This window comes from Oncorhynchus keta, unplaced genomic scaffold (assembly GCF_023373465.1).
Source record: "Oncorhynchus keta strain PuntledgeMale-10-30-2019 unplaced genomic scaffold, Oket_V2 Un_scaffold_3114_pilon_pilon, whole genome shotgun sequence".
Taxonomy (NCBI): Eukaryota; Metazoa; Chordata; class Actinopteri; order Salmoniformes; family Salmonidae; genus Oncorhynchus; species Oncorhynchus keta.
Window position 1 is genome coordinate 935531 of NW_026290913.1, and position 25924 is coordinate 961454.

The following is a 25924-nucleotide window of genomic DNA, read 5'->3' on the forward strand; positions in this document are numbered from 1 at the left end:
GTTCGGAAAGTGGGAGCGATGGGACTGGATGCCTGAATATACAGCTCTTTTAAATTGACTTTTAAGGCAGGTGTCATCATTCTGATTGACAGGGTCATATGATACTTTAGCACCACGGGCTGTATCAAACACTAAGCATGCACGCTGTTTAAGAGAAGAAAAAGCGCAGTCACCCATTGGGCCACATGACAGACCCTCTGCTGTTTTAGAGGGCACGTTTTCCAATGGTAACCAAGTCACACACTTGTGGTGGCCTAACTTGCTTAACCCAAGTTGTAACATTTGGAGGACAACCAACTCTTAGATGGCCTTGTGGCTTCTGACTAAGCATTGTTCCCTATGGATTTATCTCCTCCACAATGCTGGAACAGATATCATCAAAACTCTTTTCTACGGATTTTTTACCAAAGGGAGTTTTCCTTGTGGTTGTGGGGTATTGTACTTAAAATGGTTCGAAGGCTAGTTTTGTAAGATGTGATGTGCTCTTGTGCCTATTTGTAGGCCTGTTATAAATAGGTTTGGCAGGGTACGCATGCTCATGTTTGTTTGGAAATTGCACAGTGCCTTGAGCCGGAGAGAGTGGTGGGTCCTTATACAAAGAGACAAAAGGAAAGCTATGAATGGTGAGTTTACCTCAGAGATCTGATGGAAGATAGCTTGTCGATGAATGATGATATAATGGATGTGTTACCAACTGAACATAACAACATTACTTTGAACAAACATCTCTGTTGCTGATATCAGTCTCTATAGTATAAGGCATTACACTACAATTGATGAAGACAATAGAAGTGTTTGCTTTTTTTAAACATGTTTTCAAGCTCATAAATATTTACCAAAAAAGGGCATCATCTTGATTTTGTATCTTGTTATTAAAAATAACTTAGTGTCATTTTTATCTCTCTTTCAGCTGCTATCTCCCAGATTTAGACCATAACAGATTACAGCCACAGAAGAAAACCTAATTTCTTTGTTGGATGTACATCATCATCTGTTGCCTTCTCTGAGGAAGTTTCTCCTGGGAATTTAAGTTTGAAAGAGAAACGGTATCTGTTGGAGAATGAGTTCCAGGAGGCTGATGACCCGCTCCTACTCTGCGGGGGACGGGAGGTCCAGCTCCCACAATGGAGATGATGTCATAGGGAGTAGCAGAGCCAGCAGCCGCAGCTACCTCTCTGATGTCAGGCCTGAAAACAGGTAGACAACCCCTCAGCTCAACACAGGAAATATTACTGTACCTAAACAAGCAACAAGAAAGTTAGAATATGTTTATTACCACATCCCTCTCCTTTTGAAGTGAAGTTTAACCATTGATTCGGCATCATTGCATTATGAGGTGTTAATAATAAAACAATAATCATTGAATTTATAATGCCCTTTCAAATGAACATGATTGGATGGCTTGGATTGAAATGATTTCTCAGTGTGTTAGTTAGTTATAGATAGCGGTGTTAGTTATATTTACATAACATTTACATTTGAGTCATTTAGCAGACACACTCATCCAGAGCCAGTTATAATGCATTTATCTTAAGGTAACTGGATGAGTCAACCACATATCAAAGGCATTGTTGGTTTCCATGGTGTCGTTTACTGCATTTAGGACTGTTTGAATGGCCAGCTGATAGGCAACACTCACTACCGGCTCATAAAAAGCTATGACCATGAAGGTCAGCTCTCAGCTCTTTATAAATAAACTGCATCTCACTGCATGAGCCTGTGTAAAGGCAAACCGTCTTCCAAAATGCATCCTACAAATAGAAGAAAAGTTTATGAAAATCCAATCTTCCTACTACTGGGTATGTCTACTTATGGCGAAGTGTGTGCTGCAAAACTATCAAGTCAAGTGAAAACATGTATTCTTAATTATATTAAAATAAAATATTAATGGTACAGATAGTATCGTAATACTTGCTGACGTCACTTAGTGTTTTTCCACTGTCAGTGGTTTGATTTTGTTTCACTGTAGACACTAGGCAATAGTCAGTCAAAATACAATCTCAAATAAACCATGGCCGAGAGACTGAAATAGATGACAACACCCGACAGAGTGACTAGACCTACACTTAAACACTCTGTTTGTGGCCATGATTAGGCATGACATAGCCACCAATTAAGATGTTGCACTCTATGGTGTATGGAGTGATATTAGTTCCAATAGAAATGGAATCTGAATTCAATCATTTTCAATTCAAAATACATTTCTGAATAGAAATGCAGTTTTTGTTGGCATTAATGTCACTCAATAATGAGCCTGCAATACCTGCATTCTGTATTGAAAGCATTATATTCATATAGAGTCATGTACAGTTGAAGTCAGAAGTTTACATACACCTTAGCCAAGTACATTTAAACTCAGTTTTTCACAATTCCTGACATTTAATCCTAGTAAAAATTCCCTGTCTTAGGTCAGTTAGGATCACCACTTTACTTTAAGAATGTGAAATGTCAGAATAATAATAGAGATAATGATTTATTACAGCATTTATTTTTTTCATCACATTCCCAGTGGGTCAGAAATGTACATACATTCAATTAGTATTTGGTAACGTTGCCTTTAAATTGTTTAACTTGGGTCAAATGTTTCAAGTAGCCTTCCACAAGCTTCCCACAATAAGTTGGGTGATTTTTGGCCCATTCCTCCTGACAGAGCTGGTGTAACTGAGTCAGGTTTGTTGGCCTCCTTGCTTGCACACACTTTTTCAGTTCTGCCCACAAACTGTCTATAGGATTGAGGTCAGGGCTTTGAGATGGCCACTCCAACACCTTGACTTTGTTGTCCTTAAACCCATTTTGCCACAACTTTGGAAGTATGCTTGGGGTCATTGTCCATTTGGAAGACCCATTTGCGACCAAGCTTTAACTTCCTGACTGATGTCTTGATGTCAATATATCCACATCATTTTACGTCCTCATGATGCCATCTATTTTGTGAAGCGCACCATACCCTCCTGCAGCAAAGCACCCCCACATCATGATGTTGCCACCCCCGTGCTTCACGGTTGGGATGGTGTTCTTCGGCTTGCAAGCCTCCCCCTTTTTCCTCCAAACATAACGATGGTCATTATGACCAAACAGTTCTATTTTTGTTTCATCAGACCAGAGGATATTTCCCCAAAAAGTACGGTCTTTGTCCCCATGTGCAGTTGCTATCCGTAGTCTTTTTTATGGCGGTTTAGGAGCAGTGGCTTCTTCCTTGCTGAGCGGCCTTTCAGGTCATGTCGATATAATAGACTCATTTTACTGTAGATATAGATACTTTTGTACCTGTTTCCTCCAGCATCTTCACAAGGTCCTTTGCTGTTGTTCTGGGATTGATTTGCACTTTTCGCAGCAAAGTACGTTCATCTCTAGGAGACAGAACGCACCTCCTTCCTGAGCAGTATGACAGCTGCGCGGTCCCATGGTGTTTATACTTGTGTACTATTGTTTGTACAGATGAACGTGGTACCTTCAGGAGTTTGGAAATTGCTCCCAATGATGAACCAGACTTGTGGAAGTCTATGATGTTTTTTCTGAGGTCTTGGCTGATTTCTTTTGATTTTCCCATGATGTCAAGCCAAGAGGCACTGAGTTTGACGGTAGGCCTTGAAATACATCCACAGGTACACCTCAATTGACTCAAATGATGTCACTTAGCCTATCAGAAGCTTCTAAAGCCATGACATCGTTTTCTGGAATTTTCCAAGCTGTTTAAAGACACAGTCAACTTAGTGTATGTAAACTTCTGACCCACTGGAATTGTGATACAGTGAATTATAAATGTAATAACCAATTAAATGTAATAACCAATTAAGGGCATTTGATAACCAATTAAAATCATGACAATGTATGTAAGAACACTTCTTAGTCCATCTTCATTCATGCCAAAACACCTATACATTGTGCCTGATAAGCTGCTTCTATTTGCATCCTCTCTGCATAGCTACTCCAGTCACAGCTATTCTCAGTACAGGCCATCAAGGTACTGTCATGTATTTGTTTCATGAAATTCATTTCAACTAACACCAGCACTTGCTATTGTTTAGCTTTTCTTTAGCCTGGCTTATGTTGTCTCACCGTCATGACATTGAGGATGAAAGATGGGACAATGTGTGCTTGGTGAAGTATGTTGGCTGATATTTGATTATAGTGATATTGGATTGCACCAGATATTGCATCACAAACTACATAACACCCATTTTGACCTCTGCAATTCTTATGGAAAGCAAGACAATCCATGGAAATCAAATCACTAGGATATGGAATCACATGACCTGACAGTATGTATGTTTAAATGTGTTGATAAAAATGTCTTTATATGTTTTATAAGCTATTGCATTTTATATTCCATATATTTTGGCTATCTTTATATTCCATATATTTTGGCTATCTTTATATTCCATATATTTTGGCTATCTTTATATTCCATATATTTTGGCTATCTTTATATTCCATATATTTTGGCTATCTTTATATTCCATATATTTTGGCTATCTTTATATTCCATATATTTTGGCTGTCTTCCATTGCCTTTATAGAGGATTACATATTTTGAAAATAGCTTTGGCCCAGGTTGGAGACATTTGTTTCCATTTGAAAATGTAACTAAGTGTGTTATGCAGGAGCACACTACATTGTGTCATGGCACATTTAACGGAGGAGACCCAGCCATCCTTTGAGACGACATTAAAGTCAAGAGCCGTATCTGAAACCTGTAGCATCAAGTTCACCTGTGAGGTGTCAGGTAAACTCTCCTCTGGTGTGTGAGTGGGTGCAATACGTTGTTTGTACTAGCCTACATACTTTGTTGTTGTACTTGCTAACCATTATTATCTATCTGAAGATTTTACAGTAAGTGTGAAATGTAGTCTCTATAACTGTTTCTCTGTTTCAATTTGACTCCAGGTCACCCCGCTCCAGAAGTGACATGGTATAAAGATAATTTGCAATTGGACAGATACTGTGGACTACCTAAATACAACATTTCCCACAATGGAAAAAACCATTCACTGCACATTTACAAGTATGTATCAAGATCATAATTGTCATTTGTATTGAAGATGTTAAACATTATCACATTGATGTCAGTTTGGTTTTTAATTGATGCACACAAATATTATTTTAAAAATTGTGCAGCAACTGTATAATACAAGTATCTATGATTTGTTTTCTTTACAGTTGCACTATGGAGGATGCAGCCATCTACCAGGCGTCAGCCAGGAACAACAAAGGCATTGTGTCCTGCTCTGGAGTCCTTGAGGTGGGGACGATGAGCGAATACAACATCCACCAGCAGTACTTCGCCAAGATTAAACTGAAGGCCGAAAACACACGCAGAGAGCTGGAGGAGCCCAAGCCATGGGACAAGGAGAACCACGGGTCTCCTGGTAGTCGGCAGGAAACACTGAGGACCATCAGTCCAGACCGGTCCCAGAGGAAGCGACGGTCCCCATGGACCCCAGCCTCAGTGCCCCCAGCTTTATGGAGGATGAAGTGGTTGAGGAGAGCACTCAGGCTCATGCAGGGAGGCAGATGCCAGGCTACAGGACACACCCGTGGTGGGAGAAGAAAACGGGAATCTAACAGGGCTGGGTCTTCCAATGTCAATGGACAGGCAGCCATTACAGAAAATAGCAGCAACAAAGGCCGGACATATGTTTACGATTCAGTGCAGAAGTCTTTTGCTCCACACACACCAAAAGCATCACTGGCCAAGAAGAAGATAAAGATCTCCAATGGAGAGGATAGTGGGATGACGGCTGATAGCCAAGCCGGGAAGAAGCCAGAGGAGAGAGGGATGAGTGAAGAAAGAGAGGTCAGTAGGACACCCTGTCTGGTTGAGTCCTCACCCTCACTGGGGTCATCAGAAGAGGCCCTGGAAGTGGAGAGTGCTGTTGAAACTTCAGCCTCAGAGAATGTAAAATACATGAATCAGTCTGAGAGAGCCCCACTGAACAACACTGTGTCAGTAATGGAAGAAGTGAAGGTCCAAGTGAAGGAGAAAGTACCTGTACAAACCCCACCACACAACGGAGAGCCTAGCATCCTGTCTACTTCTACTGGGCTCCTCTCTACAGGGGAAACCATCTCAGGGAATAAGAGTCAGAATGCTGCAGTGTCTCAGGTGACCCAAAATGTTGGAAAAAACAATATTATGGGGAGTCAGAGTACAGTTCCTCCTGTCACCTCATCACAACCAAGTCCTTCAGCTAAACTAAAACCACAACCAAGTCCTTCAGCTAAACTAAAACCACAACCAAGTCCTTCAGCTAAACTAAAACCACAACCAAGTCCTCCTTCAGCGAAATTACAATCACAACCACGTCAACCAAGTCCTCCTTCTGTGACGTCACAACCACAACCAAGTCCTTCAGCAAAACCACAGCCACAACCAAATCCTCCTTCTGCGAAACTACAACCACACCCATGTCAATCAAGCCCTTCCGTAAAATCACAACTAGGCCCATCATTGCCACCACAACCAGATCCTCCTTCTGGGAAACTACAACCACAACCACGTCATTCAAGTCCTTCAGTAAAACTACAACCAGGTCCCTCAGTAACACTACAACCACAACCAGATCCTCCTTCTGCGAAACTACAACTACAACCACAACCAGAAATACGTCAACCAAGTCCTTCAGAGAAACTCCAAGCAAGTCCTTCTGCGAAACTACAACCACAATCACAACAGAGTCCTTCTGCGAAACTACAACCACAACCACGTCAACCAAGTCCTTCAGAGAAACTCCAAGCAAGTCCTTATGCGAAACCACAACCACAATCACAACACAGTCCTTCTGCGAAACTACAACCACAACCACGTCAACCAAGTCCTTCAGAGAAACTCCAAGCAAGTCCTTATGCGAAACCACAACCACAATCACAACAGAGTCCTTCTGCGAAACCACAACCACAATCACAACAGAGTCCTTCTGCGAAACTACAACCACAACCACGTCAACCAAGTCCTTCAGAGAAACTCCAAGCAAGTCCTTATGCGAAACCACAACCACAATCACAACAGAGTCCTTCTGCGAAACCACAACCACAATCACAACAGAGTCCTTCTGCGAAACTACAACCACAACCACGTCAACCAAGTCCTTCAATGAAATTACAACGACAACCACTTCAACCAAGTCCTTCCCCGAATTTACAACCCCAACCAAGTTCCTCTGTCACACCACAACCACAAGCAAGTCCTTCAGTAACAACTCCACAGGTTTTGAGCAACACACCAGAGGACATTAAAATCCATCAAAGCAACGTAACAGACATGGAGGTAGACGATAAGCCTTCTGTCCTGGAACACCTAAACAGCACCACTACTCCCCTAAAAGGTCAAACTGAATGCCCGGGGAAGGATTCAGCATCAGTGCTTGAGGTGCTAAACTCAGATACGTATTCCATTCATGGAACTGGAACTGCAGTTGAAGTTGCTGGGGAATCAGTGGAGTCAGTACTAACATCACCCTGTAAGAGCAGCGAGGCTGTCTCTGCCTTGCCTCAGCGTCTGTGTGAACAGTCAGGAGATAAGGTGTCTGTGGAGGAAACAAGCACGTGCCTAAAGAATGTGTCTTTGTCTCGGCTGCCTGCGCAGCTGCACGGGGAGGTGAGTGTCTCTGCCCTGTCCCTATGAGCTCATGGAGCGCCTAACATTTCCAATAGCCCATAGGGCTATTATTAGACTTTACAAGTATGCCCCTCTCTGTGTGACAAGACATATGTGTAATGATGCATGTGCTGGCACGGACAGCAGGTATATTACCACTGCTACATATCGAATGGCTGAAAACATGAGTATAGAAATCACAGAGTACCTCAAGGCTTCTGTTGTGCGTATGATTTGTGCAATAAGGATTTTGGGAGGTCAACAATCTTAGCTTGTGTGACAGTGTGGGGCTTTAAGGCGACTGTGAATGGTCTTGGTGGTGGAAAACACATGGCATGAGAGTGAAAAGCACAATGGAACAGATGGTACAGCAATGATGCCTTAAAAGGTTTTGGATTGGTCCAGACATAGAGGCAGAGAGCATGTTATCTTCGTCTTTTAGTTACGCTGTTGGTCGCAGCCATGCCAAACAGAGAGGAAGATAATGTCGTTTTCTGTCTCTCTTCCAAAAAGTTGTAAATCATTTTAGGCATTGATAATTTTTTCTCTCCAAAGAAGACATTTATGATTTCATACTATTTGGGGTTTTTGAAACACTGCATCTTCTACTGAAGGTATGGAAACAAAGTACTGTGAAAATAGTGCTGAGACAGACTTCTGTCCACCTCACGAAACCTAAACATATTCCATGTTCCATGTCTGTCTGTGCTTATTCCACTGTCATACACTCCACTGTGAACACTGTGTGAGAGAGAGAGAGAGAGAGAGAGAGAGAGAGAGAGAGAGAGAGAGAGAGAGAGAGAGAGAGAGAGAGAGAGAGAGAGAGAGAGAGAGAGAGAGAGAGAGAGAGAGAGAGAGAGAGACAGAGAGAGAGAGACAGAGAGAGACAGAGAGAGACAGAGAGAGACAGATACAGAGAGAGAGACAGAGAGAGAGACAGAGAGAGAGAGAGAGAGAGAGAGAGAGAGAGAGAGAGAGAGAGAGAGAGAGAGAGAGAGAGAGAGACAGAGAGAGAGAGAGGGAGAGAGAGAGAGAGAGAGAGAGAGAGAGAGAGAGAGAGAGAGAGAGAGAGAGAGAGAGAGAGAGAGAGAGAGAGAGAGAGAGAGAGAGAGAGAGAGAGAGAGAGAGAGAGAGAGAGAGAGAGAGAGAGAGAGAGAGAGAGAGAGAGAGAGAGGTTATAAAGCACTTTCTTGTTTCAATGAAAGCAAAGTAGGCTTACAATAGATTATTGTACAATGTGAACCTAAGAGCATACTCTCCCTTCTGTACTTGTCATTGTAAATGTTCATATACTCCCCATTTCAATATAATTTGTCAGTTGATTGTTCAAAGGGGATGCATTTTTATTTCACACAACACCATATTTTAGTTCTGTGATATTGAAATCAAAGTAGAAGCAATGTTAATGGTCCTTTCAGTAACTCTGGACTTATCTCATTCACTGATGGAGTGACACAAGTTACACCGGAGCCAATCCCTCTGGTGCTAATTTCAGCTGACCAATTAGATCTGGTGCTTATTTCAAATGAGTTACATATCTCTTACTGTTATGTTTATCTAAGACTAAAGGAACATGAACTCAGACCAGGAGTTAATCTCACAACAGATCCACATGCACTCTGCACCTGGTCGAAACATTAGACTACCTCGTCCTGTACTGTGGGACTGCACTGTGTTTGTGAGGGTATTGTTCATCTCCCTGGCTCATCAAAGGACATATTAAGTAAAGTAATAATCATCTCATAATCAAATGAGTGCAGCTTAACAACACTACACCCCAGTAGCACTATTAGACAGTATTCAAATCTTTCTATCTGAGGGGTTGTACCTGTGTGAATTATAGTGACTACAAGCCATAGCTGTCAAGTCAAGAACAGTTTGTGAGATAGTAACAGAGTTATAACTGGAAAACAGGATTGCTTCATCCATTGACCAGGTTCCAATTAATAAATATGCCTGAGCACTCAGCACTTAACACGAGAGCGAGCTCAAAATTGAAAACAAGATTCATTCGTTAGATACATTACATGACCAAACATATGTGGACACCTGCTATGGAGTTGGTCCCCCCTTTGCTGCTATAACAGCCTCCACTCTTCTGGGAAGGCTTTCCACTAGATGTTGGAACATTGCTGCTATAACAGCCTCCACTCTTCTGGGAAGGCTTTCCACTAGATGTTGGAACATTGCTGCTATAACAGCCTCCACTCTTCTGGGAAGGCTTTCCACTAGATGTTGGAACATTGCTGCTATAACAGCCTCCACTCTTCTGGGAAGGCTTTCCACTAGATGTTGGAACATTGCTGCTATAACAGCCTCCACTCTTCTGGGAAGGCTTTCCACTAGATGTTGAATATTGCTCCACTAGATGTTAACAGCTGCTATAACTCCACTCTTCTGGGAAAGGCTTTCCACTAGATGTTGGAACATTGCTGCTATAACAGCCTCCACTCTTCTGGGAAGGCTTTCCACTAGATGTTGGAATATTGCTGCTATAACAGCCTCCACTCTTCTGGGAAGGCTTTCCACTAGATGTTGGAACATTGCTGCTATAACAGCCTCCACTCTTCTGGGAAGGCTTTCCACTAGATGTTGGAACATTGCTGCTATAACAGCCTCCACTCTTCTGGGAAGGCTTTCCACTAGATGTTGGAACATTGCTGCTATAACAGCCTCCACTCTTCTGGGAAGGCTTTCCACTAGATGTTGGAATATTGCTGCTATAACAGCCTCCACTCTTCTGGGAAGGCTTTCCACTAGATGGGAATTGCTGCTTTCCACTCTTCTGGGAAGGCTTTCCACTAGATGTTGGAACATTGCTGCTATAACAGCCTCCACTCCTGGGAACTCTTGGAACATTGCTGCTATAACAGCCTCCACTCTTCTGGGAAGGCTTTCCACTAGATGTTGGAACATTGCTGCTATAACAGCCTCCACTCTTCTGGGAAGGCTTTCCACTAGATGTTGGAACACTCCACTCTTCTGGGAAGGCTTTCCACTAGATTGGAACATTGCTGCTATAACAGCCTCCACTCTTCTGGGAAGGCTTTCCACTAGATGTTGGAACATTGCTGCTATAACAGCCTCCACTCTTCTGGGAAGGCTTTCCACTAGATGTTGGAACATTGCTGCTATAACAGCCTCCACTCTTCTGGGAAGGCTTTCCACTAGATGTTGGAACATTGCTGCTATAACAGCCTCCACTCTTCTCTTTCCACTAGATGTTGGAACATTGCTGCTATAACAGCCTCCACTCTTCTGGGAAGGCTTTCCACTAGATGTTGGAACATTGCTGCTATAACAGCCTCCACTCTTCTGGGAAGGCTTTCCACTAGATGTTGGAACATTGCTGCTATAACAGCCTCCACTCTTCTGGGAAGGCTTTCCACTAGATGTTGGAACATTGCTGCTATAACAGCCTCCACTCTTCTGGGAAGGCTTTCCACTAGATGTTGGAACATTGCTGCTATAACAGCCTCCACTCTTCTCTTCTGGGAACAGCTATAACAGCTTTGGGAAGGCCACTAGATGTTGGAACATTGCTGCTATAACAGCCTCCACTCTTCTGGGAAGGCTTTCCACTAGATGTTGGAACATTGCTGCTATAACAGCCTCCACTCTTCTGGGAAGGCTTTCCACTAGATGTTGGAACATTGCTGCTATAACAGCCTCCACTCTTCTGGGAAGGCTTTCCACTAGATGTTGGAACATTGCTGCTATAACAGCCTCCACTCTTCTGGGAAGGCTTTCCACTAGATGTTGGAACATTGCTGCTATAACAGCCTCCACTCTTCTGGGAAGGCTTTCCACTAGATGTTGGAACATTGCTGCTATAACAGCCTCCACTCTTCTGGGAAGGCTTTCCACTAGATGTTGGAACATTGCTGCTATAACAGCCTCCACTCTTCTGGGAAGGCTTTCCACTAGATGTTGGAACATTGCTGCTATAACAGCCTCCACTCTTCTGGGAAGGCTTTCCACTAGATGTTGGAACATTGCTGCTATAACAGCCTCCACTCTTCTGGGAAGGCTTTCCACTAGATGTTGGAACATTGCTGCTATAACAGCCTCCACTCTTCTGGGAAGGCTTTCCACTAGATGTTGGAACATTGCTGCTATAACAGCCTCCACTCTTCTGGGAAGGCTTTCCACTAGATGTTGGAACATTGCTGCTATAACAGCCTCCACTCTTCTGGGAAGGCTTTCCACTAGATGTTGGAACATTGCTGCTATAACAGCCTCCACTCTTCTGGGAAGGCTTTCCACTAGATGTTGGAACATTGCTGCTATAACAGCCTCCACTCTTCTGGGAAGGCTTTCCACTAGATGTTGGAATATTGCTGCTATAACAGCCTCCACTCTTCTGGGAAGGCTTTCCACTAGATGTTGGAACATTGCTGCTATAACAGCCTCCACTCTTCTGGGAAGGCTTTCCACTAGATGTTGGAACATTGCTGCTATAACAGCCTCCACTCTTCTGGGAAGGCTTTCCACTAGATGTTGGAACATTGCTGCTATAACAGCCTCCACTCTTCTGGGAAGGCTTTCCACTAGATGTTGGAACATTGCTGCTATAACAGCCTCCACTCTTCTGGGAAGGCTTTCCACTAGATGTTGGAACATTGCTGCTATAACAGCCTCCACTCTTCTGGGAAGGCTTTCCACTAGATGTTGGAACATTGCTGCTATAACAGCCTCCACTCTTCTGGGAAGGCTTTCCACTAGATGTTGGAACATTGCTGCTATAACAGCCTCCACTCTTCTGGGAAGGCTTTCCACTAGATGTTGGAATATTGCTGCTATAACAGCCTCCACTCTTCTGGGAAGGCTTTCCACTAGATGTTGGAACATTGCTGCTATAACAGCCTCCACTCTTCTGGGAAGGCTTTCCACTAGATGTTGGAACATTGCTGCTATAACAGCCTCCACTCTTCTGGGAAGGCTTTCCACTAGATGTTGGAACATTGCTGCTATAACAGCCTCCACTCTTCTGGGAAGGCTTTCCACTAGATGTTGGAATATTGCTGCTATAACAGCCTCCACTCTTCTGGGAAGGCTTTCCACTAGATGTTGGAATATTGCTGCTATAACAGCCTCCACTCTTCTGGGAAGGCTTTCCACTAGATGTTGGAACATTGCTGCTATAACAGCCTCCACTCTTCTGGGAAGGCTTTCCACTAGATGTTGGAACATTGCTGCTATAACAGCCTCCACTCTTCTGGGAAGGCTTTCCACTAGATGTTGGAACATTGCTGCTATAACAGCCTCCACTCTTCTGGGAAGGCTTTCCACTAGATGTTGGAACATTGCTGCTATAACAGCCTCCACTCTTCTGGGAAGGCTTTCCACTAGATGTTGGAATATTGCTGCTATAACAGCCTCCACTCTTCTGGGAAGGCTTTCCACTAGATGTTGGAACATTGCTGCTATAACAGCCTCCACTCTTCTGGGAAGGCTTTCCACTAGATGTTGGAACATTGCTGCTATAACAGCCTCCACTCTTCTGGGAAGGCTTTCCACTAGATGTTGGAACATTGCTGCTATAACAGCCTCCACTCTTCTGGGAAGGCTTTCCACTAGATGATGGAATATTGCTGCTATAACAGCCTCCACTCTTCTGGGAAGGCTTTCCACTAGATGTTGGAATATTGCTGCTATAACAGCCTCCACTCTTCTGGGAAGGCTTTCCACTAGATGTTGGAATATTGCTGCTATAACAGCCTCCACTCTTCTGGGAAGGCTTTCCACTAGATGTTGGAACATTGCTGCTATAACAGCCTCCACTCTTCTGGGAAGGCTTTCCACTAGATGTTGGAACATTGCTGCTATAACAGCCTCCACTCTTCTGGGAAGGCTTTCCACTAGATGTTGGAACATTGCTGCTATAACAGCCTCCACTCTTCTAGGGAAGCTGCTCCACTCTTCTGGGAAGGCTTTCCACTAGATGTTGGAACATTGCTGCTATAACAGCCTCCACTCTTCTGGGAAGGCTTTCCACTAGATGTTGGAACATTGCTGCTATAACAGCCTCCACTCTTCTGGGAAGGGTTTCCACTAGATGATGGAACATTGCTGCTATAACAGCCTCCACTCTTCTGGGAAGGCTTTCCACTAGATGTTGGAATATTGCTGCTATAACAGCCTCCACTCTTCTGGGAAGGCTTTCCACTAGATGTTGGAACATTGCTGCTATAACAGCCTCCACTCTTCTGGGAAGGCTTTCCACTAGATGTTGGAACATTGCTGCTATAACAGCCTCCACTCTTCTGGGAAGGCTTTCCACTAGATGTTGGAACATTGCTGCTATAACAGCCTCCACTCTTCTGGGAAGGCTTTCCACTAGATGTTGGAATATTGCTGCTATAACAGCCTCCACTCTTCTGGGAAGGCTTTCCACTAGATGTTGGAACATTGCTGCTATAACAGCCTCCACTCTTCTGGGAAGGCTTTCCACTAGATGTTGGAATATTGCTGCTATAACAGCCTCCACTCTTCTGGGAAGGCTTTCCACTAGATGTTGGAACATTGCTGCTATAACAGCCTCCACTCTTCTGGGAAGGCTTTCCACTAGATGTTGGAACATTGCTGCTATAACAGCCTCCACTCTTCTGGGAAGGCTTTCCACTAGATGTTGGAACATTGCTGCTATAACAGCCTCCACTCTTCTGGGAAGGCTTTCCACTAGATGTTGGAACATTGCTGCTATAACAGCCTCCACTCTTCTGGGAAGGCTTTCCACTAGATGATGGAACATTGCTGCTATAACAGCCTCCACTCTTCTGGGAACTAGATTGAACATTGCTGCTATAACAGCCTCCACTCTTCTGGGAAGGCTTTCCACTAGATGTTGGAATATTGCTGCTATAACAGCCTCCACTCTTCTGGGAAGGCTTTCCACTAGATGTTGGAACATTGCTGCTATAACAGCCTCCACTCTTCTGGGAAGGCTTTCCACTAGATGTTGGAACATTGCTGCTATAACAGCCTCCACTCTTCTGGGAAGGCTTTCCACTAGATGTTGGAATATTGCTGCTATAACAGCCTCCACTCTTCTGGGAAGGCTTTCCACTAGATGTTGGAATATTGCTGCTATAACAGCCTCCACTCTTCTGGGAAGGCTTTCCACTAGATGTTGGAACATTGCTGCTATAACAGCCTCCACTCTTCTGGGAAGGCTTTCCACTAGATGTTGGAACATTGCTGCTATAACAGCCTCCACTCTTCTGGGAAGGCTTTCCACTAGATGTTGGAACATTGCTGCTATAACAGCCTCCACTCTTCTGGGAAGGCTTTCCACTAGATGTTGGAACATTGCTGCTATAACAGCCTCCACTCTTCTGGGAAGGCTTTCCACTAGATGTTGGAACATTGCTGCTATAACAGCCTCCACTCTTCTGGGAAGGCTTTCCACTAGATGTTGGAACATTGCTGCTATAACAGCCTCCTCTCTTCTGGGAAGGCTTTCCACTAGATGTTGGAATATTGCTGCTATAACAGCCTCCACTCTTCTGGGAAGGCTTTCCACTAGATGTTGGAATATTGCTGCTATAACAGCCTCCTCTCTTCTGGGAAGGCTTTCCACTAGATGTTGGAATATTGCTGCTATAACAGCCTCCACTCTTCTGGGAAGGCTTTCCACTAGATGATTTGGAACATTGCTGCTATAACAGCCTCCACTCTTCTGGGAAGGCTTTCCACTAGATGTTGGAACATTGCTGCTATAACAGCCTCCACTCTTCTGGGAAGGCTTTCCACTAGATGTTGGAACATTGCTGCTATAACAGCCTCCACTCTTCTGGGAAGGCTTTCCACTAGATGTTGGAACATTGCTGCTATAACAGCCTCCACTCTTCTGGGAAGGCTTTCCACTAGATGATGGAACATTGCTGCTATAACAGCTTCCACTCTTCTGGGAAGGATTTCCACTAGATGTTGGAACATTGCTGCTATAACAGCCTCCAGTCTTCTGGGAAGGCTTTCCACTAGATGATGGAACATTGCTGCTATAACAGCTTCCACTCTTCTGGGAAGGCTTTCTACTAGATGTAGGAACATTGCTGCTATAACAGCCTCCACTCTTCTGGGAAGGCTTTCCACTAGATGTTGGAATATTGCTGCTATAACAGCCTCCACTCTTCTGGGAAGGCTTTCCACTAGATGTTGGAATATTGCTGCTATAACAGCCTCCACTCTTCTGGGAAGGCTTTCCACTAGATGTTGGAATATTGCTGCTATAACAGCCTCCACTCTTCTGGGAAGGCTTTCCACTAGATGTTGGAATATTGCTGCTATAACAGCCTCCACTCTTCTGGGAAGGCTTTCCACTAGATGTTGGAACATTGCTGCTATAACAGCCTCCACTCTTCTGGGAAGGCTTTCCACTAGATGTTGGAACATTGCTGCTATAACAGCCTCCACTCTTCTGGGAAGGCTTTCCACTAGATGTTGGAATATTGCTGCTATAACAGCCTCCACTCTTCTGGGAAGGCTTTCCACTAGATGTTGGAACATTGCTGCTATAACAGCCTCCACTCTTCTGGGAAGGCTTTCCACTAGATGTTGGAACATTGCTGCTATAACAGCCTCCACTCTTCTGGGAAGGCTTTCCACTAGATGTTGGAACATTGCTGCTATAACAGCCTCCACTCTTCTGGGAAGGCTTTCCACTAGATGTTGGAACATTGCTGCTATAACAGCCTCCACTCTTCTGGGAAGGCTTTCCACTAGATGTTGGAACATTGCTGCTATAACAGCCTCCACTCTTCTGGGAAGGCTTTCCACTAGATGTTGGAACAATGCTGCTATAACAGCCTCCACTCTTCTGGGAAGGCTTTCCACTAGATGTTGGAACATTGCTGCTATAACAGCCTCCACTCTTCTGGGAAGGCTTTCCACTAGATGTTGGAATATTGCTGCGGGGACTTGCGTCCATTAATCTACAAGAGCATTAGTATCAGGCACCTGTCTTGGGTGATGAGGGCTGGCTCGCTGTCGCCTTCCAATTCATCCCAAATGTGTTCTATGGGGTTGAGGTCAGGGCTCTGTGCAGGACAGTCAAGTTCTTCCACACCGATCTCTACAAACCATTTCTGTATGGACCTCGCTTTGTCATGCTGAAACAGGAAGGGGCCTTCCCCACACTGTTGCCACGAAGTTGGAAGTGCAGAATCTAGAATGTCAATCTATGCTGTAGCGTTAAGCTTTTCATTCACTGGAACTAAGGGGCCTAGCCCGAACCATGAAAAACAGCCCCAGACCATTATTCCTCCTCCACCCAACTTTACAGTTGGCACTAAGCATTCAGACAGGTAGCGTTCTCCTGGCATCGGCCACACCTAGATTTGTCCGTCGGACTACCAGATGGTGAAGCATTATTCATAATTTCAGAGAAAGCGTTTCCACTTCTCCAGTGTTCAATGGCAACGAGCTTTACACCCCTCCAGGCAACGCTTGGCATTGCGTATGGTGATCTTAGGCTTGTGTGTGGCTACTCGGCCATGGAAACCCATTTCAGAAAGTTCCCGACGAACAGTTATTGTGCTGAGCTTGCTTCCATAGATAGTTTGGAATTCGGTCGTGAGTGTTGCAACAGAGGACAGACCATTTTTACGCACTACATGCTTCAGCACTCGGGGGTCCCGTTCTGTGAGCTTGTGTGGCCTACCACTTCAAGGCTGAGCCGTTGTTGCTTCTAGACGTTTCCACTTCACAGTAACAGCACTTACAGTTGACCTGGGCATCTCTATCAGGGCACAAATTTGACGAACTGACTTGTTGAAAATGTGGCATCCTATGACGGTTCCATGTTGAAAGTGATTGAGCTCCTCAGTAAGGTCACTCTACTGCCAATGTTTGTCTATAGACATCACATGGCGGTGTGCTCAATTGTATACACCTGTCAGCTACGGGTGTGGCTAAAATAGTAAAATCCACTCATTTGAAGGGGTGTCCACATATATACACTACCGTTCAAAAGTTTGGGGTCACTCCGGGATGCTGGTCTTCTAGGCAAAGTTGCAAAGAAAAACTCATATCTCAGACTGGCCAATAAAAATAAAAGATTAAGATGGGCAAAAGAACACAGACACTGGACAGAGGAACTCTGCCTAGAAGGCCAGCATCCCGGAGTCACCTCTTCACTGTTGACGTTGAGACTGGTGTTTTGCTAGTAGTAAACACATCTGCAGGCGACAGAGCTTTGCACATTGTGGATGTGGAATGTATTTCAGTTTGTCGGAGAAAAGGTCAAGCCTTTGTTGTTATTTTCAGTCTTTAACACTTACAGTTTTTCTCTTTGGTAACTTGTTCATAAGATAACACTTTTAAGTTTTTGATGTGTATATAACAATGATGTGTGTTTATGTGTCATGGATATGACTGCAGCAAAGTATTTACAGAATGTAAATCTGTCTCTGCTTTTATTGTGCCTCAAGGTTACACAGAACCACAGACAGACAGAGAGAGAGTGGAAGGGAACACCTGTCGGGCAAGAACCTGTAATACTAACCATCCGGAGAAAGCTGGACGGACAATCACCTTCGCCACGACAACGTTCTCCATCGTCATCGGATAGAGAAGTCACAGCAAATGCCAACAAACGGTCTCCTACTTTGCACAATCCTCCGAGCCAATCGTCCTCTGACAAAATGACGCAGGGCACACAGGATCATTCCAGGGGATCAAATGAGAGCTATACATTACCTTTTACAGAGCCACTAAAGTCACCCCTGGAAAGCCCGGGTGTTGGTGAGAAAACCTTGGGGTGTAGTGTTTCCTCAGTAGGCCAGCAAGGCCAAGTTGAGATAGCTATAAAAACCGTTGGTGAGACAGAAATACAAGTTAAAGTACAGGGTAATAATTTGGCTGAGATATATGCACAGGGAGGCAGTTATGAGAGAAGAGCTGACATGGAAACAGTTTATAAAGTTAGCAAAGGTCAGGAAGGTGAAATTGAAAGACTTACGAAAGCACCTGAAAAGAAAACCGTTGAAAGTATAGCAGTGGCTGTATGGGATGAGAAGAGTATACCTGTGTTGAAGATGGCAGAATGCCAAGATCTTTCTCTAAATCCCCGCTTTCAGCCTATTATTCCAGACACATCACAGGCGGCTGACACAACAACAAGTGTCTCAAACACAAACATCTCAGAGCAACAACCAAAAGCCCCAACACCTGTAGCCAAAGTAATGTCTATTGCCGAGATTCTAAGGTCACAAATGGAGAAAAGTGCCCCTACAGAAGTAAGTCCAGTGCCATCCATTTCAGATGCACCCATTTCAGTAGCTACCATTTCAATGCCCCTTATACAAAGTCTAAACACAGACCAACAACCTAAATGTCCCCCATCCACTGACATACAGGATGTGAGAATGCAAAGTCCAGAGTTGAGGATGGATGAGACAGAGTACAGGCAGGAACCTGAGAAAGACACTTGTAAGAAGGAAACTGATACGTCTGTCGGTTCTATTTCAGCTTCAAATGTAGAATATAGATGTAATACCTCTGAACCAGAACGAGTTGAGTCCCCCATAGTTACTCCTGTGACTGAAGCCTCACCTAAAGCTTTTGTTATTCCTCCTATCTCTATTGTAGACATGGACGGCACTTTAGAGAACAGTAATCCTCCTGTATGTATAGTAATGGACATTGAAAGTGTCATGGATACAGAGCGGGAGCATCTTTTGGATCATAATGCTGATATTAGTCTGGCTGCGGATAAGGATGGTCAAAAAGAGTCTTCTCTTGTTAGTCCTGAGCAGAAGTCCTTGGACATCACAGTTCCTCCTCCATCCATTTCATCTGTTACCTTCCCTGCAGAGAAACAACAAACACTAGATACAGTCAAAGGGATGGATTCTTCACACTCACTTCCTCCAGTGTTCAGCAGTCGACATGGCAGAGACAAAACGTGTGCTTCTCCCCTTTCGGAGCGTTCAACAGAATCTAGCTCACTTCCTAGTGCCACTGAGAACCAACGTTTTTCTACACAAAATACAGCATTTACAAACAACATTGCAACCCCAACATTGCAACCTGTCAGTGAAAAACGGAGAGACTCTTCACCAGATACTGGCATGATTTTAGATCGGAGTAAAGCATGCGAACCTGATGTTCTTCAGCCAGGTCCTCAGACTTTACGAAGGTTTGATACCAAGGGTTCCCCAAGTAGTGAGACACAAGGGTCAGTACCTGTTCCCACCATTCCGTTGGATAGCAAAAGCTCTCCATCCAAGGAGGTGAAAGTTGAGGAATATTCAAAGTCAGACTCTTCAACATCTGTCTCAGTCACTGAAAGCAGTACTGGCCTGCTGAAGGGATCAGACAGTGTGTCCCCCATGCCCTCAGCCACCCCACAGGAGCTGGCCTCCGGCGCTAGACGCAAAATCTTAATCCCCAAACCCAAAGGAGAGGACCCTGGAGCTGTTGCTTCACAGATTGACACCCAGAGCCCCCAGAGAGAGGAGGTCCTCAGGATGAGCTCCAGGCTATGCCCAGAGTCCTCCTCTCCCATGTCCCCTGGGCTGTCCCGCAGGTCGCCCCTGCTGCAGCCCCCCAATGGCCAGCGCACCCCTCCAACAGAGAGACGCTCCCCACTGCTCAGTAGGAGGAAGCTGGCTCCAACACCAGAGACCCTCAAACAGAGCCAGGAACCTGCCCTGGAGACAACTGACACTACCAAGACTGAGGAGAAACCAGTTGAGAAGGACAAGCATAACCCATTCAAAGGTAAACTCCTTTCAAGATATATCAGCTTAGTGTAAAAAAAAGTGGGTGAATGATGTTGGCATACTTTTAGAGAGTAGCTAGTCTTATTCAATTAAATTAACCATTGGAGTCAGTGTAGTTTCTTTGGCTAAGCTGCAGTAGGGAGTGCTATCGAGAGCCTTCGTGCTTCCTCTGTTTGCTTTGACACTGTCACGAGATGGATAGTCAGTTATAGATATATAATTAATAGAACTGGCTTGCAACCTCTAAACCTGACAGTTTGACTGGGGATGCGTGTTCTATTCATTCTATTTCTATGGGGCCCTCTACTTGCCAGGTGGGATTAAATGGAGGCTTAACTGAAATAGTATCCATATTACTTAAAGTTAGGAAGCTGAAACATAAGAAAGTGTTTATCTTTACCTAGTTGTGCCTGTCTGTCGGGAGTCCCTCTCTTACTGGCACTAATCTCTCTCTCTCCCCTCCTCTCTTTATCTCCCCCCTCTCTCTCCAGCTCCTCAGGTCATCAGGAAGATTAGAGGAGAGCCCTTCTCAGATGCGGCAGGACATCTGAAGCTGTGGTGCCAGTTCTTCAACGTTCTTAGTGACTCCACAATTAAGTGGATCAGGGATGAGGTGGAGATCGCTGAGGTTAAAAGAAGGTGAGTCCTCCATGCAGGCTGCCTTGACGTGAAATGCTGTAGCCAAAACGTGGAAAATATTGTTTATAAAAGGGATTCAACAATAAAATAATCACGATCAAAGACAGTTTTCCTGATGGCAACAATGTAAAGGTGTTGTAGAGACACCGTGTGACTGACAAATTCTAGTTAGAGCTTTCTGAAACTCTGTTTATTTTGCTGTTCTGTCCATCCCTGACTCCTGTGTTATTCCCAGTGCAGGAGATGAGAATCAGGTAGCGTTGGCTATTGTCCAGACGTCCAGCAGAGACTGTGGAGTTTATGGCTGCACCATCACTAATGAATACGGGACAGACACAACAGACTTCCTACTGAGTGTTGACAGTATGTACACTAGTGTCTCAGTTCAATCTCTGAAGTTTGACTTGTTTCAACACGTTATCTCCTATATCTTTATATCTCTTATCTCTCATTCTGTCGACTAGAATCTATTTTTTGCAGTACTCTCTGGCGTGTTTTATCTCCTATATCTTTATATCTCTTATCTCTCATTATGTCAACTAGAATCTATTTTTTGCAGTACTCTCTGGCGTGTTTTATCTCCTATATCTTTTATCTCTCATTCTGTCGACTAGAATCTATTTTTTGCAGTACTCTGGCGTGTTTTATCTCCTATATCTTTATATCTCTTATCTCTCATTCTGTCGACTAGAATCTATTTTTTGCAGTACTCCCTGGCGTGTTTTATCTCCTATATCTTTATATTTCTTATCTCTCAGTCTGTCGACTAGAATCTATTTTTTGCAGTACTCTCTGGCGTGTTTTATCTCCTATATCTTTATATCTCTTATTCTGTCGACTAGAATCTATTTTTTTGTAATACTCCCTGGTATGTTTTATCTCCTATATCTTTATATTTCTTATCTCTCAGTCTGTCGACTAGAATCTATTTTATTTTTTTAAATTTTTTTTCAGTTAAGAACAAATTCTTATTTTCAATGACGGCCTAGGAACAGGCCGTCATATATCTCTTATCTCTCATTCTGTCTATCTATACAATCTATTTTTTTGCAGTACTCTCTGGTGTGTTTTATCTCCTATATCTCTTATCTCTCATTCTGTCGACTAGAATCTATTTTTTTCAGCACTCAGTACTTCAGTACATATTTTATCTCCTATATCTTTCAAGTTTTATTTGTCACATGCACAAGTACAGTGAAATGCTAAACTTGCAAGCCCTTCCCAACAGTGCAGTATTCAATGTCAAAATAGTATAACAAAAAAACTGGAGAAATAAAAAATAAGAGAGGAAGCAAACTAAATAGAAGAATGTAAGTTATATACAGGGTCAATGCCAGTACCACATTTACAATGTGCAGGAATACTGGAGTAGTTAAGGTTGATATGTACATGTAGGCAGGGATCAGGAGGAAGTGACTGGTAGCAGGATTAACAATAATAGTAAACAATATGGCAGCCATATAAGTGGAGGGTGGGTATGTGTGTGGTGGTGAGTGTGTGTATATGAGTGTGTGTGGGTGTTAGTGTGGGTGTGTGAGTGTGTGTATATGAGTGTGTGTGGGTGTTAGTGTGAGTGTGCAAGAAAGTCAGTGTAGGCGTGATAGGTGGATATACATAAAGTGGGCTGAAAAGTGACTGGTAGCAGGAATATATAAATACTTAGCATCTCGCAAGCTCTTATTCTTTCTACTCTGTCTTTTTTGCAGTACTCTCTGGCATGTTTCTGCGTGAGGATCAAGAAGGTAAGATTACATTTGTCTATTATTTGTTAGGATGTAATTGGTGTTCAGTACTGTCCGGTCACACCCCATCATTTGCCTTGTGAGGTTACATGCTTACATGAATGGTTAGCGCCGTTCAACTAGCCATTCATGGAAGGTTGCAGGATCAGGTGGCTCACGATGCAGCCTCATAATACCACTTCCAGTGCATTATATTTGATGATGTTACTATCTTTCCTCTCTACAGTGGGAGAGGAGATAGAGATGAGTCCACTACTGTTCACCAAGGGCCTGGCTGACTCTGGCGTCTGGGGAAGTAAGTTCTTTGGGCGTATCATGATGGAGGAGGCCCATATAGGAGAAGGCTGCTCCCACAAGGCCTGCAGAGTGAAGGTCATCTATGGGCTGGAGCCAGTGTTTGAGTCTGGGACCACATGTTACATCAAGGTGAAGAGCCCCATCGCCTACTACGGAGTCAAGGAGGAGAGCAACTTGGTCGAGAGGAACCTGGCAATCACCCAACAGGTGAAGGGTTTTACTTCTTTAACATAAAGTAAATGTTTAATGAGAATCAATGGAAATTGGGCCAATGTAATGATATTATTGATGTTATGAAGGGAATCAAAAAATAATTTAGTCAAAGCTCTGATCCCGAACCCAATTAAAGTTTTTCTGTCTGATCATGAATGCAATCTTCTTTCCATAAAGGAATGTAGACTTCAGAACATCGCTCGTGAATACTGCAAGATCTTTGCTGCGGAATGTAGGGTGATAGGAACCTTTGGAGAAGTACTGGAGTGAGATCATCAAAATGATACAAAGCCTGCACATAAAAACAATGTTTTTTCATATTATTTCACTACTTTGTTTAGCCTTCTGTCATACCACAGTGTGTGTATGTTCTTGGTTACACAGAGTGATCCCAGTCCACCATATGTACCGGCCTGCCAACACCATTCCCCATGCCACGGTGGAATCTGACCTGAAGGGGGTCTATCTGAGGTACTGTCTGATGGACGCTACGGGCCGGCTGGTCATGAGAACTGGCTCAGAGGCGGCACTGAAGTGTTGTACTCTGCAGCACTGGATCCTCCAGTGGACCAATGGAAACCTGCTGCTCACTCGGATGGAAGGTACAGTGTCCATAGTCTCGGATGACTAACTCTAGCAGGACAATGCTTTGGCTGAATAACAGAACAGGTGAAATGAACTGTAATTGTGATTGTGCTGCAGGTGTTGACTTCAAGATCACAAACGTTGGAATTTCCATCAAATCGAAAGGGTTGGTATAATTTTTCTGAACATTGTGTTCTAGAGATATTCATGACTACATAGACCATTTACAATTACAATACTGTAATAACAAACTCTGGCACGAAGCTCTGTCAACAAACTGTTCCTTTATTCATCTGTAACATTGAATCTGTTGTTATTATTCCAGGTACCAAAGTCTCACGATCACAGAAAACCCCAATGTGTTTGAGCAGTTTGTCTCTCAGCACCAGTGTAACTACTACTGCAGCCTCCTCAGCCTGAGGTCCCTGAAGACACAGGACTCCCTGCAGACCCCAGCCAAACCCAAGTGCTCCAGGAGCCCCCTGCTACACCGCAAGATGGGCGGCTCCTCCAGGTATGAACCACTGCCATTGTGCCCTTCAGCAAGGCACTTAAAGGACAACTCCACCCAAAAACTATTGTTTGGTATTTGTTTCATTGATCTTTTGTTGATATTGTCCCAAAATGTTTTGCATGTCGGCAATCAAGTTGTTTTCAAGATATGTAATGTTCAAAATACAGAAATCTGGCCCGAATAATGCATTTTACATCATATGATGCAAACGCAGCATCAGAGGATACAAAATGCATCATTTAGGCAAGATTTCTGTATTTTGAACATTACATATCTTGAAAACTTGATTGCCGACATGCAAAACATTTTGGGACAATATCAACAATGGACTAATGAACCAAATACCAAAATATAGTTTTAGGATGTTTTCCTTTAACCCCCAAACCGTCTCCATCCAAGGACACGGACCCTATGACGGACCCTGTAACTTCTCAACGTGTGTCTAGGGGTGTTATTAAAAAGGTAGAAGTCGAATTTCTGTGCTAGCCAAATTGATGAATAAAGTACCTATTCTGTTCAGTCCCCAGCCCTCCAGGAAGGCCACAGGAAGCCCCCGGTTGATCAGAAAGCCAGCGCAGCCAGAGGACAGCAAAGCCACCGCCAAGCACAAGGCCGTTGATGTTCCCAATGTTGTCCGAAGTTAGAATGGCTTCATCGGCCGTAGAAAGCAAGCAGCTGCTTTTCTCAATAAAGAGAATAAATGCTGAACCAGATATGGAATTACTGCCAGACATGTCTTCCCACCTATAGAGCTTTCGGGGAGCTGGGAGCCGGTCTGGGATGAAAGGCTGGTGACCCCTCCTACAAGCCGTGACAGACAGACAGACAGACAGACAGACAGACAGACAGACAGACAGACAGACAGACAGACAGACAGACAGACAGACAGACAGACAGACACAGACACAGACACAGACACAGACACAGACACCTGGGTCCCAAAAGAAAGATGAGATGAGAAAGAGAAGGCCAGGTGAAGGAAGAACTTGAATGTTTCCAGAAATGACAGACACTTCATCCACATCTTTTAATGAATTCTGTGTTAAAATAAACAATGAAATGCCACCTCAGTTTTAATGGGCATGTCGCCTGTTGCCAGAATCGGAGACAATGAAATTAATGACTACACTAGTTTGTCCTTGAAATTATTAAATTGCACATTTATTTCACTAATGAATACATTCTTAATTTATTGAGTAGATCACGTATAATTTTAGGCTAAAGCGTTCACATTATACAGGGATTCCTATTGCATATTAGTAATAATTTGGAGTAGTAATTCACAGTAGTAATTCACAAGGTTAGCACGCCAGCTTGATTCAGGTCCCAACAACATGAACATCTAGGGGAAATACATTTAAAGGGATTGTTGAAGAGTTAAAGGCTATCTTAAATGGTGCACAGTGCTCAGGATAATAGTTCTGTTAAGAAAACTATGCCCTAAGAATGTAGCGTATATTGTTTTCCATGACACTGTGAATAAAAACGTGGTGCTTTTTATACTGTAAATGTGCCTACGTTTTCATGTTACAGTGTATGACATTCGTAGAAAATGCTCACTGGATGCAATGGCTGTAAATTAAAATGAAATATATTGAAATTAAGCCTC

General features: G+C 43.7%; 1 protein-coding gene across 1 annotated transcript; it reads left to right on the plus strand.

The window, feature by feature from the left end:
• The first annotated feature begins 202 nt into the window (after positions 1-202).
• LOC118375497 (alpha-protein kinase 3-like) lies at positions 203-25924 on the plus strand. Its single transcript, XM_052515812.1, has 16 exons — positions 203-623; positions 911-1197; positions 3926-3964; positions 4605-4726; positions 4888-5005; positions 5161-7597; positions 18031-20323; positions 20817-20964; positions 21200-21327; positions 22671-22706; positions 22933-23210; positions 23394-23482; positions 23601-23818; positions 23919-23967; positions 24127-24315; positions 24836-25924. Exons 2-16 carry the CDS (start codon positions 1061-1063, stop codon positions 24957-24959), a joined length of 6405 nt encoding a protein of 2134 aa, XP_052371772.1. The 5' UTR covers positions 203-623; positions 911-1060; the 3' UTR covers positions 24960-25924.